The following is a 15,340-nucleotide window of genomic DNA, read 5'->3' on the forward strand; positions in this document are numbered from 1 at the left end:
GCCTGGTGGGAACAGATATAGAGTCCTTTTGTTAGACCTCTTTTTTCCAACAAGTAGTATTTTCTGCTGGCATCAACCTACCTTTCTACTCCTTTGAGGAGTGCTAAGTAAGACTCTTTGATTATCAGAGGCCCAGCAAAGCATGGACAGTGCTCCTGAGTAAATTCCATAAAAACCTTTAAAAAAAAAGAATTTGTGGAGATTATTTCACACCAGAGATAGAGTTTAAGAAAAATTCCCTAAAATATTCTTCTTTTTCAAACCACAAAAAACCTCACCCATTCCTAAGAGGTCTGTAAGGGGCGTGCATAAGAGCACAAGCGTGCCTACTGTTCCTGTCCTATTGTTTCCTTTCATTATATCCAATTAATATAGTTATTACATACTTATGCTTATATATATGCTTATATGTAGTATAGTTATTTTGTGCTTATGCTTATATATACTGTTGTGACAAAATAATAAATAAATAAATAAAAATAAAAAAACCTCTTAAGTGCCTATATGAGTCCATGTGGCAATAAGACAATACATAAAATGGGGATATGTAACTGAAATGGAGGGTAATCACAAAACATTTTTCAAATTTGGGGTATATATTCTCTGATATGCAGACTTACCAGCTGTGGAAGTTCTGACTATGTCCACTACTGTATATGAGGACTTTGTTTGCCAGTTGAGCTAAGCAGGAGAGAAGATTGCACACTGAGCATTTTCCTAACTCTTAGATTTCAGTATTAATTTTATAATGGTAATCAGTGATGACATTCAGCAGATACAGCATGATCAAGGGACATTGATTGTATGTGCCATTATACTTTTTTAGCTTGCTTTTTATTCCAAACTGGAATATAATAAAAGTCACCGAGCAATTTCAAGTGACTGAAAATGTTCTGTACTAGCTGGCTAAGATACCATCATTTACTTTTCTAACTATAACTGATCAATGACAATAGTCTAGGACAGGGGTGCCAAACTTGATTTCATTGAGGGCCACATCAGGTTTGTGTTTGACCTTGGGGGGGCTGGATGAGTGTGGTCAGGGTGGGCATGGCCAGCTTGATATCACTCGTGTTGGGGGGTGCCTGTGGCGGCCCAAGGGCTCTGCCAGTGAAAACAGGCTCCCAAGCTCCGTTTTTGTCTGTGATGGTCTCCTGCAACCCTCTGCCAGTGAAAACAGAGCTCGGGAGGGCCACATGCAGCTCTCCCGAGCTCAGTTTTTGCTGGCAGAGACACTGCAGACCAGTCCTTCGCTGTTTCCAGGGAGCCCCCCTCAGGCCAGATTTAAGCACTCCATGGGCCAGATCCAGCCCCCGGGCCTTAAATTTGACACCCCTAGTCTAGGAAGTCAGTCTTTCAGATATGTTAGGCCTGATATTTCATATAATTTCTAGTTCACTGAAAATATTGGGAGTGTTTTTATGATGGAGTCATACATCATGCCAAGCGATAATGTGATGGTTTTGGCTTAGTGTACTGAGCGAACCCAGCCTTGTAAAGAGAACTTTATGGCTTAGTAGAATATTTGAATTCAATTAGTTTTAGTTTATTAAAAATCTTTTGAGAATAAACCCTTAATTGGGCAGGAGACAGTACTGGACCACTGAGAAATCCTCTTTTCCCCCCTCTTTGAGAAATGGAAGCCCCGAGAGTTTAGGAGTGGAAATAGCATATAGGGGCATGATTATTATTTCTCAGGGAAAGGAATTTTGGAACAGAAAGGATGAACTGATGTTCCTTTGAGCTGTTCTCAGTTGACAGGTGTAGACAACATATTTTCAGGCACTCACCAACTGTAGCTTCAAGCACTGGCGATGAGACCCAAACACTGGTCCCTCCAAGTACAGCAGGTGAGTTTGGTCAGGGCTGAGCCGGGGAGAAGAGACAGACTGATCATCTGAAGTCAAGAGTTCTGCAACCAGAATGGGGTGCAAAGTTGAGGAAGGAGTTGTGTCTTAAGACAACTACATATGTGGCTATAAGAAAGGTTATTTAATCTCATTTTGTAGCAACAATTGACCAAAGACCAAGTGATAAAAGTACCAGAACATGAATTAACATTTAACATTCTGAAAGTATTGCCTATACTTGTTCTTCCAAAGTTCCTTCTGAGAATCTATTTCTTGAAGCTTTCAATATAGAAAACATTTCAGCTCAATGGCTGGAGATACTATATGAACTTTGAAATGTCCAACAACTATGCTTGCTCAAAGTTCAGACATCAGAAAATGGCCCCTCTGGCAATTCCCTGGCTTCCACTCAAAGTGAGAATATTAGAAACAGTATCCCTACATTGCAGAATCCCAGTATTTGACATGACTTTGGCCGTAATCAAAAACACAACAAGAAGGCATTATGTTTTTCCTTTGGTGTCCTAAAGAAAGAAAAACAGTACTTTTCTTCTTTATACAGTTACCAGAAATCGAAACACTTGACCCACATTTGTATATTTCATGTAGTTCTCAACTTACAACTATTCATTTATTTAAGAAAATTTATATGGACACCCAACTCATTCTCAGTGACTTTGGATGACTTACAAAGATAAGAACCCAATATAAAAACAATAAAAAAGCAATAAATCCCCACTCCCTGGTGACAGCAATCAAATGAGCCATTTGATGGGCTCTATCCCACTCTGGGGCCCCAGGCCAATTGGCAAAACCAAGCCTTCAGGGCCTTGTGAAAGTGTGTCAAGGTGCCAATCTTATTTCCAGAGGGATGATGCTTCATAGGGAGGGAGTTACCACAGAGAAGGTCCTTTTCCTTGGATCTGCTAGATAGACTTCCTTAAGAGAGGGGATCTGTAGCATTCCGCTTCCCCACTCCGGTGGGTCAGGTAGATGTGACCGGGAAAGGATAGACCTTCATCTAACTTGGGCCCAAGCCAATGTTAGGTTTTGAATGTGACAACCAGCACCTTGAATTGGCAGCTGGTGCAGTTTCTGCAGGAAATGACACACATGCACATCTAGGCCTGCATAAAACCATGAGGGCTGTTGCATTTTGAATCAAATGAAGCTTCTGGATACTTTTCAATTATATTGTCATGTAAGGAGCATTGCAATAGTCAAGACAGGAGGTGGATATGGCCTGGGTGACTATGAGCCAGGGGTGAAATCCAGCAGGTCCTAACAGGTTCTGGAGAACTGGTAGCGGAAATTTTGAATAGTTTGGAGAACTGGCAAATACCACCTCTGGCTGGCCCCAGAGTGGGGTGGAAATGGAGATTTTGCAATATCCTTCCCCTACCATGCCCACCAAGCCACACCCACAGAACCGGTAAGGAAAAATTTTGAATTTCACCCCTGCTATGAGCAGGGATTGTTGGTCCAGGATAGGGAATAACTGTTGCACAAACCGTAGTTGTGCAAAAGCTGTCCTGGCCATGACTGCTACCTGCTCCTTGAGAAAGAGCCGTGAGTCCAGGAGAAGCCCAGATTATACACTGGATCTATCTGGGTCTGTGCCATCCCATTTAAGACCAAAGATGGCAACTCTCCATGTGCCAAAGAGCCCCAAACCAGAGCCATTCCATCTTGCCAGGGTTCACTTAAGCCCACTATTCCCCATCCAACCCTTAAGAGCCTCCAAGCATTGTGAGAGGGAGGCCAAGGCATTGCTTAACTCACTATGGGTTGAGACATACAGCTGGGTGTCATCAGCATATTGATGCTATCTCAGGCCATGGTGATAGATGATTTCACCCAGAGGCTTCATGTAGATGTTAAACAGAAGCAGAGAAAGTACCAAGTCCTGCAGGACCCAGCAAAGCAGGAGTTGAAGCTGGACTTCTTGCTGCCTGTCAACACCAACTGGAGTCTGTCTACTATAGTCATAAAACATGATGCCCATTAAGTGAAGCCTTTTAATAACCCCCATCTTCTCAATGAAATCATTTAATGAACATGTGGGTTGTTATGTGGAGTATGGGGTGCCTCAGTAGTTGGAGAAGCCTTGGAGGCATAGTGCAGACCCATAGTGCAGACCTGCCCCGGGCATCTCCCACTCCCGAGGCACCCAGTGCTCTGTTCTCTATCACTTGGGATCCCTGCAGGCTTCGGCCTGCTCCCAAACCAGTGGCTCAGTCACACAAGGGAGCCTGTCAGTAGAAGCCACTGGCACACGGAGACAGTTTACGGCCTGTAGGCTGTGGCCTATTTCCCATCCAGCCACCCAAGGGACTTGCAGTATTCAGCCTGCTCCTCGGTGCAGCAGCACCCACTTACCTTTTTGTTTTTTTGCAGAGGATGCAATGGGATGCAATACAAAAGTCAGCTTTCTTACAGAGGCTGCTGGTCTTATGGCAACTTTTTTGCTATTCTCCAAGCAAATAGCATTTCTCACAAGATTGTAGGGAGATCAGTATTTTAAGGAGGCTCCATTTTTGGAACCGCCTGCTTCTGCTGATCGGTTTAGGTTCCTTTGTGTGGCTGAGTGGCCAGCTTGGGAGGAGGCAAAGACCTGGGGGACCCGGTGGGATGTGGGGGAGAAATGGGTGTGTGTGCTGTGTGTTCAAGTGTCCCTGCAGTTGAAACCCGGTTGTAAGTACCTTTTTGGGAGAGAGTCTGACATAACTTTGAATGGCCACTAAGCAACTGGTCATACATCGAGGACTATCTGTATACAACGTATAATCAATTGTGTAAACCTGTTTGTGGCAGATTCTGGAAAGCAGAACATTTTCTCTGGACTGCAAGTGTTTGAAGAAACTCCTTCACTTTTAGGACACTTAAGATAATCTCTGAGGTGACTTACCACAGCTATTTTCAGACAGATCGAAGAGAAATAGAGCTGACCTATAACAGGGAAAGGGGACAGGTGAAGATTCACCTGAAGGAACCATTTTTCACCACCAACCCAGACATCAATGCCAGCCTGAGAGGTAAATCTCTATGTTACAATAAGATCCAATAGTCACAATCTTTACTTAAAAGCAAGCGGTATAGCACTAAGGATTTGGAAGCTTAAAATCTCTTTTTCAGTAGGAAATACTCATATTTGCTAATGGTAATAGAACCCATGAATTAAGCAACCCTAGAGATGATGCTTTACGCAGTTCATGGAAGTGTGGACTGGCAGCAGGCCTTGGCTATCCTGTTTAAGGAAAGGCAGATATTAAGTTGGGTTTGTCCCCCATTTGTGTTCTTTTAAAACCTGATTAACATTTCCATATAGGGCACGGGTGTCAAACTCGCAGCCATCCAGTGACATTTTTTCCCCTTTGTGGAGTTGGGGTGGACATGGTCTATGCATGACACATCCGGCCCGTGAGCCGCCACTTTGACACAATTTATATAGGGGAATTTCAGAAATCACTACTGATCTCAGAATTGAATAAAAACCTGTTGAGTTTTTCAAAGCCATTAATCATGTTGGCCCACTAAAAATGAGATACATTTATAATATGCTCTCATGAACCCGTGAGATCTTACTTACCTTCTATTGGAACAGGCATATAATCCCAACCTGAATGGCTCATGCCACCAGCCCACAAATATTATTCCCTTGTCACCTGGGGACCACAGGGCCTGGCCAGGAAAGCAAAACCAAAGTATTAGCATGTGGGATTTTGAGCACTAAATGCTAAGCTATGCTATGTCCCACAATCTTCCTCTATAATCTGAAGGATGCCATGCAGGAGATCTGTTTCTTCAAAAAGATCATCTACTAAGAGCTGATCCAATCCTTGGAACTGCTGTTTGGTAGTAACTCTCCAATTACTCTCTCCCTCTGTTAGAAATGCTTGGGGGGAAATAGTCCTGCAAATATATTTTTTTTCCAACAGATTCCCGCTGCCATTCTATGTTTCAGCTAAATTTGGCTGAAAGGCCAAGACACCATCCAGCAGTGAAAACAGTAGCAATGCAGTTGAACTGGAGCACAGTATAAATGTCAAACTAAGTACTGAATAACAGTTTTCAAACAGTGTTTCAAGCTGTTTTAAAGGAAATGCAATTGCATGGCTTCAATTAACTAATTTCCTACTAAAAATCTAAGCCAAATTAGATTTCCTCCTATTTCTTTCCCTTTAAAGGAAAAGTTGGAAGAAAGTAGAATGAATGGTTTTAAAAACCATGCTACTACCATGCCTCATAAACAGAATTTTACACAATTTCAAATAATGTAGATTTCTTCTTTGTTTCCAAAATTTCTGATTTTTTTCCACTTTTTTTCTGACCACAAATGTTTTATGATTGATAAGGTTAAGAATAATCCATCTGGAAGTAGCGGCATAAATATGGGTGGAGAGTTAATGGGACATCTTGCTCCAGATTAACAAATACACTTACAAGAAGTATTTTCTATCTAATGCAAACTTATCCTTGCATACTCATAGCATCTGTTATGAGGTCACTGAATATTATCTATTCAAAATAGGGAAGTAATGTATAGAAACTGCACTTATAAAAGAGGCAAACATATCAAGGGCCATGTTAAAGCTCAACTGAACAATTTCCAAAATTCACCCTAGCCAGCTCCCACCCTGAATATATCTCTTTTATATATGCTTCTGCAAACAAAACAAAAAAACCCAATGTAATGCTTCTTAATCAAAGACCTGGGGTATTGTTTTTGTCTTCTTCCCAATTTAACTTACCAAGGCTGCATTATACTAACCTGCCCAGGGGAGAGGTGCTCTGGGATGTCTCCTAGCACTGAAACCTCAGTGGTTTCAATATTCAACACACATAACACAGGGACACTTTTGTCGCTCAGTGCCTCTCCCCAGTTGTCATTGTACACAAAGCGCTCATTCTAGAATGTAATCAAATAAATAAGTATTTTAAAGAGCCATGTTTCCGTATTCTTTCACAAGATAGACTGAATATAAATACTACTACAATTGTATAAGGATTGAACGGTGACATCACCATTGCCTGGGGGCCCATAGTAGCGGCACCCATCTATCTATTTGTCACCCACTTTCGAACTGCCAGGTTGACAGGAGGTGGAGCATATCACGGGAGCTTACCCCATCCCACGTAACAACCGGGTCTCAAACACAGACCTGCCAATCGTCAGTCCAGTGTCCTATCCTCATGAGCACTCCTTTTACTGAATATAAATTACAGCTTTCCCCCCCCCCCCAAGGCTTGCTAAATCACACTAGTAAGTCTGGGTAGTGATCAAATTTGAAATCTAAAATTTGCAAACTATTTTCTACGAACTGAACACAATGATGCAATCCAATGATGAATTTGGTACAATTTTTCTTTGCCTACAGGTTAATATAAATTCAACATGCAACGGGCGAAAAGTGAGGATTTATAATGTCCTCTTTACAATAAAAAATACTTCGATCAATTTTTGGTTGGGGATTTTAACAAACTTCATGCAAGGTTGTTTTTGGAGATGACTTGGAAGCTGCAACTGGTAAAAATACAGTGGTAATATTGCTAGTAGGTCAGCCTATCTGTTGAGTCAGGACTACTTTGAAGTTACTGCATTGGTTCCTAATAACCTCTTGGACTGTACGATAGTTGAAAGGAAAAACTCTATGGCTATCTTTATTTACCTCCTGTCCTTCAGTGAATTCCTCTTGAGAGAAAAATTGTTGTTTTGGAGAGCGCCTTCTTTCTGCAACATACACAATCTGAGTTTCTGAGTTCGACCAAGCAAAGCATCGAAACTGGTCTGTGGTAGGACAGAAATAGGAAATAACATGTGTAGGTACAGGTTTGCAGCATCACCTGACCAAACTAAAAAAGTTAGCAGAACTTACAGGCTGATTGTGAACTGTGGGTCACAAGTTGCCTGAATGGATATGTTTTCTAAACCACTAAAAGGAATGAACATTTGACTCCTGTTTCATATATTATATCTACAGTAAATCCTAATGTGGTTTGTTTAATTTGCACTTAGCTGATCTAGCCACTGAGGCTTGTGAATTAAGGATTGTGCATTAGCGCAAGGTATAAATGTAGCTAGTAAAATGACTGAACAAATTATGTCTTACCATACTATGTGAGCATTTATTGTAGTCCTCCTCACAATTTTTAAATTGAGAAGTATGGTAGAAGCAATACCCAGTATACTTATCAAAACAACAGGATCCAAATGATCATTTTGTTGTTTATTGGTACAGTGGTTATTGGACCTTTTGGGGGCCAACAGCCCAGAATAAAGTTTCCAGGATTATATATAGGTTACAAGCATTTAAAATGGATTATGTGCATTATGCACTTTAGAAGGCAATTACATAGGCTATTATTTATCAACACGGCTGGAGATAAGAAATTAGCTGAGATTGGAATATTTTTAATGACTAGATACAAAGTTCAACTTATTTCTTTGTCATGGCAGGAACTGTTGTGATAAGAGTTTGTTTCAATTGTCCCTTGTCCACATGTCTCCTTGGTTACCTGGAACGTCTACCTGCATCAAAAGGGCCCCCACTTTTGCTGTGTTTAGCACTTCTTTATAGAATTTTAAGCATTTAAGGTTGATTTGAAGCTAAAGCATATGATGAAACCAAGTTACAGCTACCACTTAAGGCAAAGGGATTTTTCTCAGGTTGCAAGTGGAATTGCTTTATACATACTAGAAATTTCTTCCACGGAAACAGTATATACCGATGTTTCAAATAAAGCAAGTAAATAGAACAATTCCAAATGATAACACTTCCTACTATCCTTAAAAAATTATGGCTGTTTCACTTAATTCTAGTATATTGTTGATAAAGACAAAGGGTAACCAAAGTTGAAAATTGCCATGCACTTATACAACTGTTGTAATTTATGTTATATTGTGACTTTTATGAGAAAAGAGTCTGCTTCAACAAACAGACAATTTTGCGCAAATGTTTCATGCATGTCATATTTTAAAGAACCCAGGATTTTGTTAACTGAGAGGTAGCATGTTCAGTAAAGCCAGAGAAAAAATCTCAAGTAGCATGGCTTGGCTTTTGGGCTTATATTCCAAACTCTGGTGTATAACATTAAAGCTGTAAATATAATCATAGGGCCAGACTATCTTGTGGTGATGAAAACACTGTTGACATTTCTTTTTAATTAGAGATTTCATCATCCCCCCCCCTTTTTTTTAAGAAGCAACTGCTGCTTCTCAACTATTACTGCTTTATTTCTTTGACACTATCCATAATAATATTAATATATTCTTTCTGTAGCTACAGGAAGAGGAAAATCCTGTGCAAAGAACCTGTGGATAAAGTAATAAATTACTGAATGAAAATTGGTGTTTAATGAGGGGACTGGAATGGAGTAATTTGTGAAATGAGAGAACCTCTGAGAAAGTTATTAAATATTTGGAATTGAGCAGTAGAAGACAAAGCAGACGACTACGTATTTACATGTAATTGATAAAATGTATAAACTTTTACTGAAATTTGAAGTAGAACAAGTGAAAGACTGTATGATAAAATGTGCTAAGAACACTGGACACAATACACATACAGTGAGAAATATGTGGTTAAATGAACAGATTTACATTTTGTTATAATCTAAAAGAGATTATTTTATAAAATGATGTACCACTGACATATAACTCTAGGAAAATTGTCTAAAATATATAACGCTACTTCAAATTTATGTTAGAAATGTAGACAACATGAAGGATCATTTCATTATGCCTGGTAGATTTGTAAAAAAGACAGAATTTTTTGTGCTGAAATATATATGATGATACAAAATAATTCAAAGGTCAACATTCAATTGAAATCAGAACTTTTCTTTCTTTCTTGGACTAATGGACAGTCAATTGGAAAACAGCCTTGGAAATTTTTTTAAAAATATATAATTACTGATACGAGACTAGACTCTTAAATATCCACAACAAAGGAATAGTTGGTGAAGATGAACTAGCAGAGATGGGAATATTAAGTTGTTTGATTAGAGGACGAGCAATACTATATTTTATCATTGACAGGAAACTGACAGTTGACAGAGACAATTCAAGGTTGCTTTCACCAGTAGCTGACCATTCAACCCTGGATAACCTGTTTCACTTCTAGGCACCCCACCTTCTGGACTAGGAACCGGCCTGAAGCCCCAGAGAAACCCCAATAATTAATTAACCCCAATCAACCTTCTATAATTTATCAACCATCTATTGATCCCCCCCAGACTTTTACTGACCCCTTTTGATCTTCAGACATTTATCAATCCCTTGGATAGTCTCACTGACTCTTGAGGATCAGTACTGACCTCCTTGGGGAACCCGTACTTGTTGTTAAAAAAATTAACCTGCATGGTCAGGGACACTTGCGTTTCACAAAACATAGGACTGCAGTCTGATTGACACAATTAATTTGACAAAGCAGCAGGAAAGTATGGGTGATATTCATGGCAGGATATCACCCAACATCTGCCACCAAGATTTGAAAATCTGCAATCTCCAGGCTGCAATAGCCAGCAAAGCTCTTTACAAAGACCACCATCTGCAGAAAAGGCAAGAAAAAGGAAGTATACAATACCAGACAGCTAGGAGAACTTCATTCTGGCACTGGGAAAGGGATGTTAGTAGGAAGAAGTAGCATGATCAAGGGCTATGCTGGTAGAGTGCAGAGCTCACAGGGCTGAGAAAGCACCATCGCTAAGCCTGCAGAGAGCAGCATGCGGCCAAGCCTACTGTTACTGCCCTTACCATCTGTGTACACTTTGCCATGTTTATCCAGCGCTGTGAGATTGATATTTCTTACCCTCCCACTGTTGCTCCAAACCTGCTGGGACACAGAAATCAGTACAGGGCAAAATCTGCCACCACACACTGAAGCCAAAGAATCAACAGGCTCATCAGAATTCTTCTTCCTTGTTCTACTGTTACAACTGAAAAAGTTTTGAATTATGAAGGGCTCCGAGGAAACAAAGAATGACCGTGAATTACACAGAGCTACTTGGAACTCATTTCCCTATTAAGATCTGTAACTCTAGGTCTCCTTGGGTAGTACAATTACCATTCATGGTGGGACAAGCATGGTTTATATGCCCAGTATGTTACTGCAAAGGACCAGTTTCCATATATATTTGACCCTAGCTCTGCTAACTCCTTTTACAAATGTCTTAGATCTAAGTCCAGCACCTACAGTATAAGGTTTAATGAACAAATATTTTATTTGTTCTTATTGATTCTTCTGAGTCTATATCTGACTTTTATGTTGTACATAAGGCTGCCATATCTATATCAGTCAGTTTCAGCATGCAGCATTTTCAGTGCTATCCTTGCTCTCTTTGGAGGTAAATGAATAGCATATACTTTACCTCCAGGACCTCCTGTTTCTGCCCAGTTTCCAAATAATGGGTGAGAATAGCTTTATATTTCCCAGTAGGTGACACTCCAATCAGCAGCCTATAACAAGAGAAAAGGGGGCGCAGCATAAACAGGAGAGCCATCTTGGAAGCAATTTACAAGAAAGGTAAATTTATATCTTTCTATCTATTTCAGGGATCCACAGGGAAGAGAATTCAAGACTGATGCCTATGCAATCCTATGACCCCTACTACCTCTGGCCAAAGAATTTCAGGTAGCTGGGGAAGCCCTTTGCTGTGAACCTGAATGACGTATAAACAGTAGGAATTAGACTGGTGCAACATGAAACTAAGTGTGCATGCAGCTAATGGCAGGGAGAAATAAGACCTTGGAACTCTTTATCACCCATCTTCAAGATTAAAAAAAGCTAATTATCCTTACTCCAATAATAATTCTACTGCACCTGATTAAGCATAAACTAAATGGTGGCCAAGGTATTTTAGGGACTACCTTACTTCCACCATTTCTATCCATCTTATGAAGTCAGGTAGGAGGAGAATGCACTGGGTATTTTTAGTCTTTTATCAGCTAACCAGAGTTGCCTTTGTGAGATGGGTGACCATATATATTGATTTAAATAAAAAAGTTGGGCAAGAATTTCTAAAGCATGAAAAAGATGTGAGGAAACATAGATGCTTAACCTACTGATTGTGAATCTCAGCTGGCATACCAACGGGAGTAACAGAAACAATTTCTCTGCCATCATGGTGAAGGATATATTGGCGACTGAATCGCAGTTTCTGATGGCGCTCCAGATCTGTGTGGTGCCACTCTGCAGAAAAGGAGGAAGTTGAGTGAGAAAGCTGAGGCTTGCCCAGGTCTTTGGTATATAATATTGTTGTCTTTGAAATGACTAATATTTTACTCTTTAAATTTTTGGGGGTTAAAATATATTTTTAGAAAGTAATGTGATATCCCACTTAGAAATATGACTGATGATGTGCCACAAATCAACACTGACTCAGTGAACAGATCAATAGATTTTCTCCAGAAGGTGCTGTCCCCAAACAGGTCTTCAAATGGTACGTCAATTGTCACTACAATTAGGTCTTTATTATATACCTTTTCTCTTTTGATATCTCCCACAACTCCAATGAAAGAGAGAGTCAGGCTAGTCTGATATTATATGTTCTTCTCTGAGCTGCAGGCAATTGCTCTTGTCTTGGTTGTGGTAGAAGTTCAGACAAGAAGCTATACTGTTCCATATTTAACAAGCTTTGATTGGAACTCTAAAAATCAATTTCTGTAACTTCGAACGGCGGCTAAACGAATTGCTGTAATTCGAAGGACCACCTTGTATTCTGAGAGCCATGACCGGCTGGAGCAAGAAACAGGGGCTCCAGTGAAGTGGCTCACCTGTGTAGAGGGGCAGGCACTTGGCGCCACAAGGGGCAGGAATCTCGGGTCCGACGCTGGCATAAATCACCGACGGATAGCGGCTGACTTCCTGATAAACTGTCCCGATTCGGCCGGACAGCTGGAGAGAGAGAGAGAGAGAGAGAGAGAGCAAGCGAGTGACCAAGGCAGCAGCGATGAGTTGACGGCGCCTCCTTAGGCGCCACTTCCCCGTTTCTTCTTCGCCATCCGGGGACGCAGCAGGGCCAGTTCTGCTCCCTCCCTCCCTTTACACTCCTCTCCTCAAAGTCGCCCTACCGCTTCTCTCGCGCCTTCCGAGCTGCGCGCCATGGTATCCTCCTCCCGCCGCCCGAAAACCTGTCCGAGCCCCGGCAGAGCAAAAGCAAATGCGGGTGCAGGTGAGTCCCGCTCAGCTTCGGAAAGGCCGATGCTGCAATATAACAAGCGGGCGCGAGATAAGGAATAGCCGAGGTGATTGGCTCGGCCAGATGCCAAAAGGCGGGACCAGCCTCATCTCGCCCGTCTTCCTCACAGGCCGGGAGGGCAGCTTCAGGCGCCTGGGAAGGCAGCGCGTTGCTTTCCCCTCCGGCGTTTCTTGTCCTGCAGGCGTCCAACCTAAACGTCCAAGCGCGGCTTGTTTTGCTTCCCGGGCTCATTCATGCAATCCGCCCATCAGTTGTCAAAAAAGCAAAACGTGGGGATAGGGAGGAGGACGCGCAGGGCTTGACACGCGAAGAGGAAAAGCAGAGCTATTTTCGGCTGGCGGGGATACAGTAGCGTGAAACCAAGCAGTGTGGCTGGCGTTATGCTCGTGTCACGCGAACCTAAAATGAACTGACTACGCATCGCAGCGGCAGTGTGCAAGCACGCAATGTAGTTTTGGTCACAATAGGGGAAAAATAAAAAAATAAAGTAGGCATGCTGCTAACAAGAACAAAAAGAAACCCTTAGGAGTGGGGCCATCTTAAGTGATGAAAAACCAGCATTTATTCTACTAAGGAAATTGATATTATTATTATTTTTTTGCTTTTCCTTTTTGAGCCGATTTTTATGCCAGCTGCTTACAGATGTACACTATCCACCAGTTACAAGAATCGGGTATTATCACAGTATCAGAATCAGCTTTTCCTCCCATTTTGTCTTTTTCACCCAGTTATTCCTTCATCTTTTGTCTTCCTAGGCAAAGATTCCCTGACTGGATTCATTTGTAAAGCACTTCAGAAGTTGTTCTGGCAGAAGAAAAATACTTTCAACAAACATTTGAGGCTAGAGGCTAAATTCACTTATGGGCAATATAATCTGTTTATATTCTCCTATTATAAAGAATATAAATATGCATATCCCTAATCCATGTTATTTGATCAAAAGAAACTGTTGTGGCCTGTCGGCTGCCAGCCCCTCCAGCAACCGAATCAGAGAGAGGCTTGGGAGTCAGGGTCAGCATCAAGGCAACCCGAGAGAGCTTTGAAGGGGAAGAGGGTCTAGAGCTGACAGAGAGAGAGAGGCAGAGCCTAGGCCATCCATCAGTCCTCAGATGGGAAGTCAACAGCCCCCACATCTGGAGGTGGCTAATAAGGAAGAGGAACAGCTGGGTCCAGTGCCTGATGTGCAGATGCCCAGAAGGCCAAGGAGAGGAGAGCAGTGGAAATCTATGGGCCGATCCTTGGGATGGAAGAGCCACTGCTGCTAGCGAAGCCCCACCCTAGCTCTGGGTGGATAAAAGGCAGGGGGCAGAGATGAATAGGTGTGGCTATTCATCTCCCTGCTGGACAGACTTGTTAGCCTGCTGTGTGAGAGAATATTGCTGGGGCTGCTAATAAAGGAATCATTGATTTAACTAGAGGGTTTGTCACGTCTGGGAGCCGGGTCAGAACAGAAACCTTGTGTATCTGTGCGTTTAAATACAGTAGTTGACTTGCATCCAGATGCTTAGTGAGCATTTGAAGTGGTGCTCCCCCAAAAGTACTTATGACCGAATTCTGAAGTTCACTCAAATGCACACATATCAGTCACATGACTATGTTGGACACATGGCAAGCAGCCTGCATTTATGGCAGTTTGCAGTGTCCTAAAGTCACATGATTGGATTTTAGGATGTTTTTGCTGAAAACCAAGATTTATTTTGTTTTCATCAAAAATGGCCCTTAGTGAACAATGAGTTTGCTTTACTGAGTTCACGTAATGACCATTGCAAAAAAGGTCATAAAATCAGGTATGGTCATGTGGTGAACTGCTTTACTACTGTCACAACTTACTGGATAAGCAACTTCTCACTCCTTCAGTTTTAAGTTGAGAACTATCTTGCAGCAAGTGCATCTCGTTCAACACATTTGTTTTTGCCAGTAAAATGGTGATGCAGTAGTTAGAATGCAGTATTGCAGGATAACTCTGCTGACTGCCAGCAGTTCAATCTTGACTGGCTCAAGGTTGACTCAACCTTCCATCCTTCCAAAGTGGATAAAATGAGAACCCAAATTGTTGGGGGCAATATGCTGACTCTGTAAACAGCTTAGAAAGGGCTGTAAAGCACTGTGAAGCGGTATATAAGTCTAAGTGCTATTGCTAATCAGGGACCAGGAAATATTCAGTTCTGGAAGCAAGTGGCAAAGATCAAGTGGTTATTTCAATAAAAATGTCAATAAAATTTCATTTATAGTACATTCTTACAACCCATGGCCTGCAATATGTTACTCAGTGCAGCATCACTGCAAATCAA

The 15,340-nt window shown here is 41.5% G+C and overlaps 1 protein-coding gene across 4 annotated transcripts in view; it reads right to left on the reverse strand.

Moving 5' to 3' along the window:
* The window catches only part of LOC131190170 (acylamino-acid-releasing enzyme-like), a 31,650-nt gene extending 16,360 nt beyond the window's left edge, over positions 1-15,290 (reverse strand). For 3 of the 4 annotated variants that reach the window (XM_058167236.1, XM_058167235.1, XM_058167234.1), the window contains exons 1-12: positions 12,922-15,290; positions 12,625-12,745; positions 11,914-12,040; positions 11,220-11,307; positions 10,606-10,681; positions 7,520-7,638; positions 6,622-6,759; positions 5,440-5,531; positions 4,759-4,799; positions 1,791-1,912; positions 621-681; positions 82-176 (exon numbers count right to left, since the gene is read on the reverse strand). In XM_058167236.1, coding sequence (XP_058023219.1) covers positions 82-176; positions 621-681; positions 1,791-1,912; positions 4,759-4,799; positions 5,440-5,531; positions 6,622-6,759; positions 7,520-7,638; positions 10,606-10,681; positions 11,220-11,307; positions 11,914-12,040; positions 12,625-12,745; positions 12,922-12,954 — 1,113 coding nt within the window. In that variant the 5' untranslated portion in view covers positions 12,955-15,290. Of the gene's footprint in view, positions 1-81; positions 177-620; positions 682-1,790; positions 1,913-4,758; positions 4,800-5,439; positions 5,532-6,621; positions 6,760-7,519; positions 7,639-10,605; positions 10,682-11,219; positions 11,308-11,909; positions 12,041-12,624; positions 12,746-12,921 lie in introns of all 4 variants that reach the window. The other variant, XM_058167237.1, reaches the window with a different exon arrangement.
* Between the last annotated feature and the right edge of the window lie 50 nt (positions 15,291-15,340).

This window comes from Ahaetulla prasina, chromosome 2 (assembly GCF_028640845.1).
Source record: "Ahaetulla prasina isolate Xishuangbanna chromosome 2, ASM2864084v1, whole genome shotgun sequence".
NCBI lineage: Eukaryota > Metazoa > Chordata > Lepidosauria > Squamata > Colubridae > Ahaetulla > Ahaetulla prasina.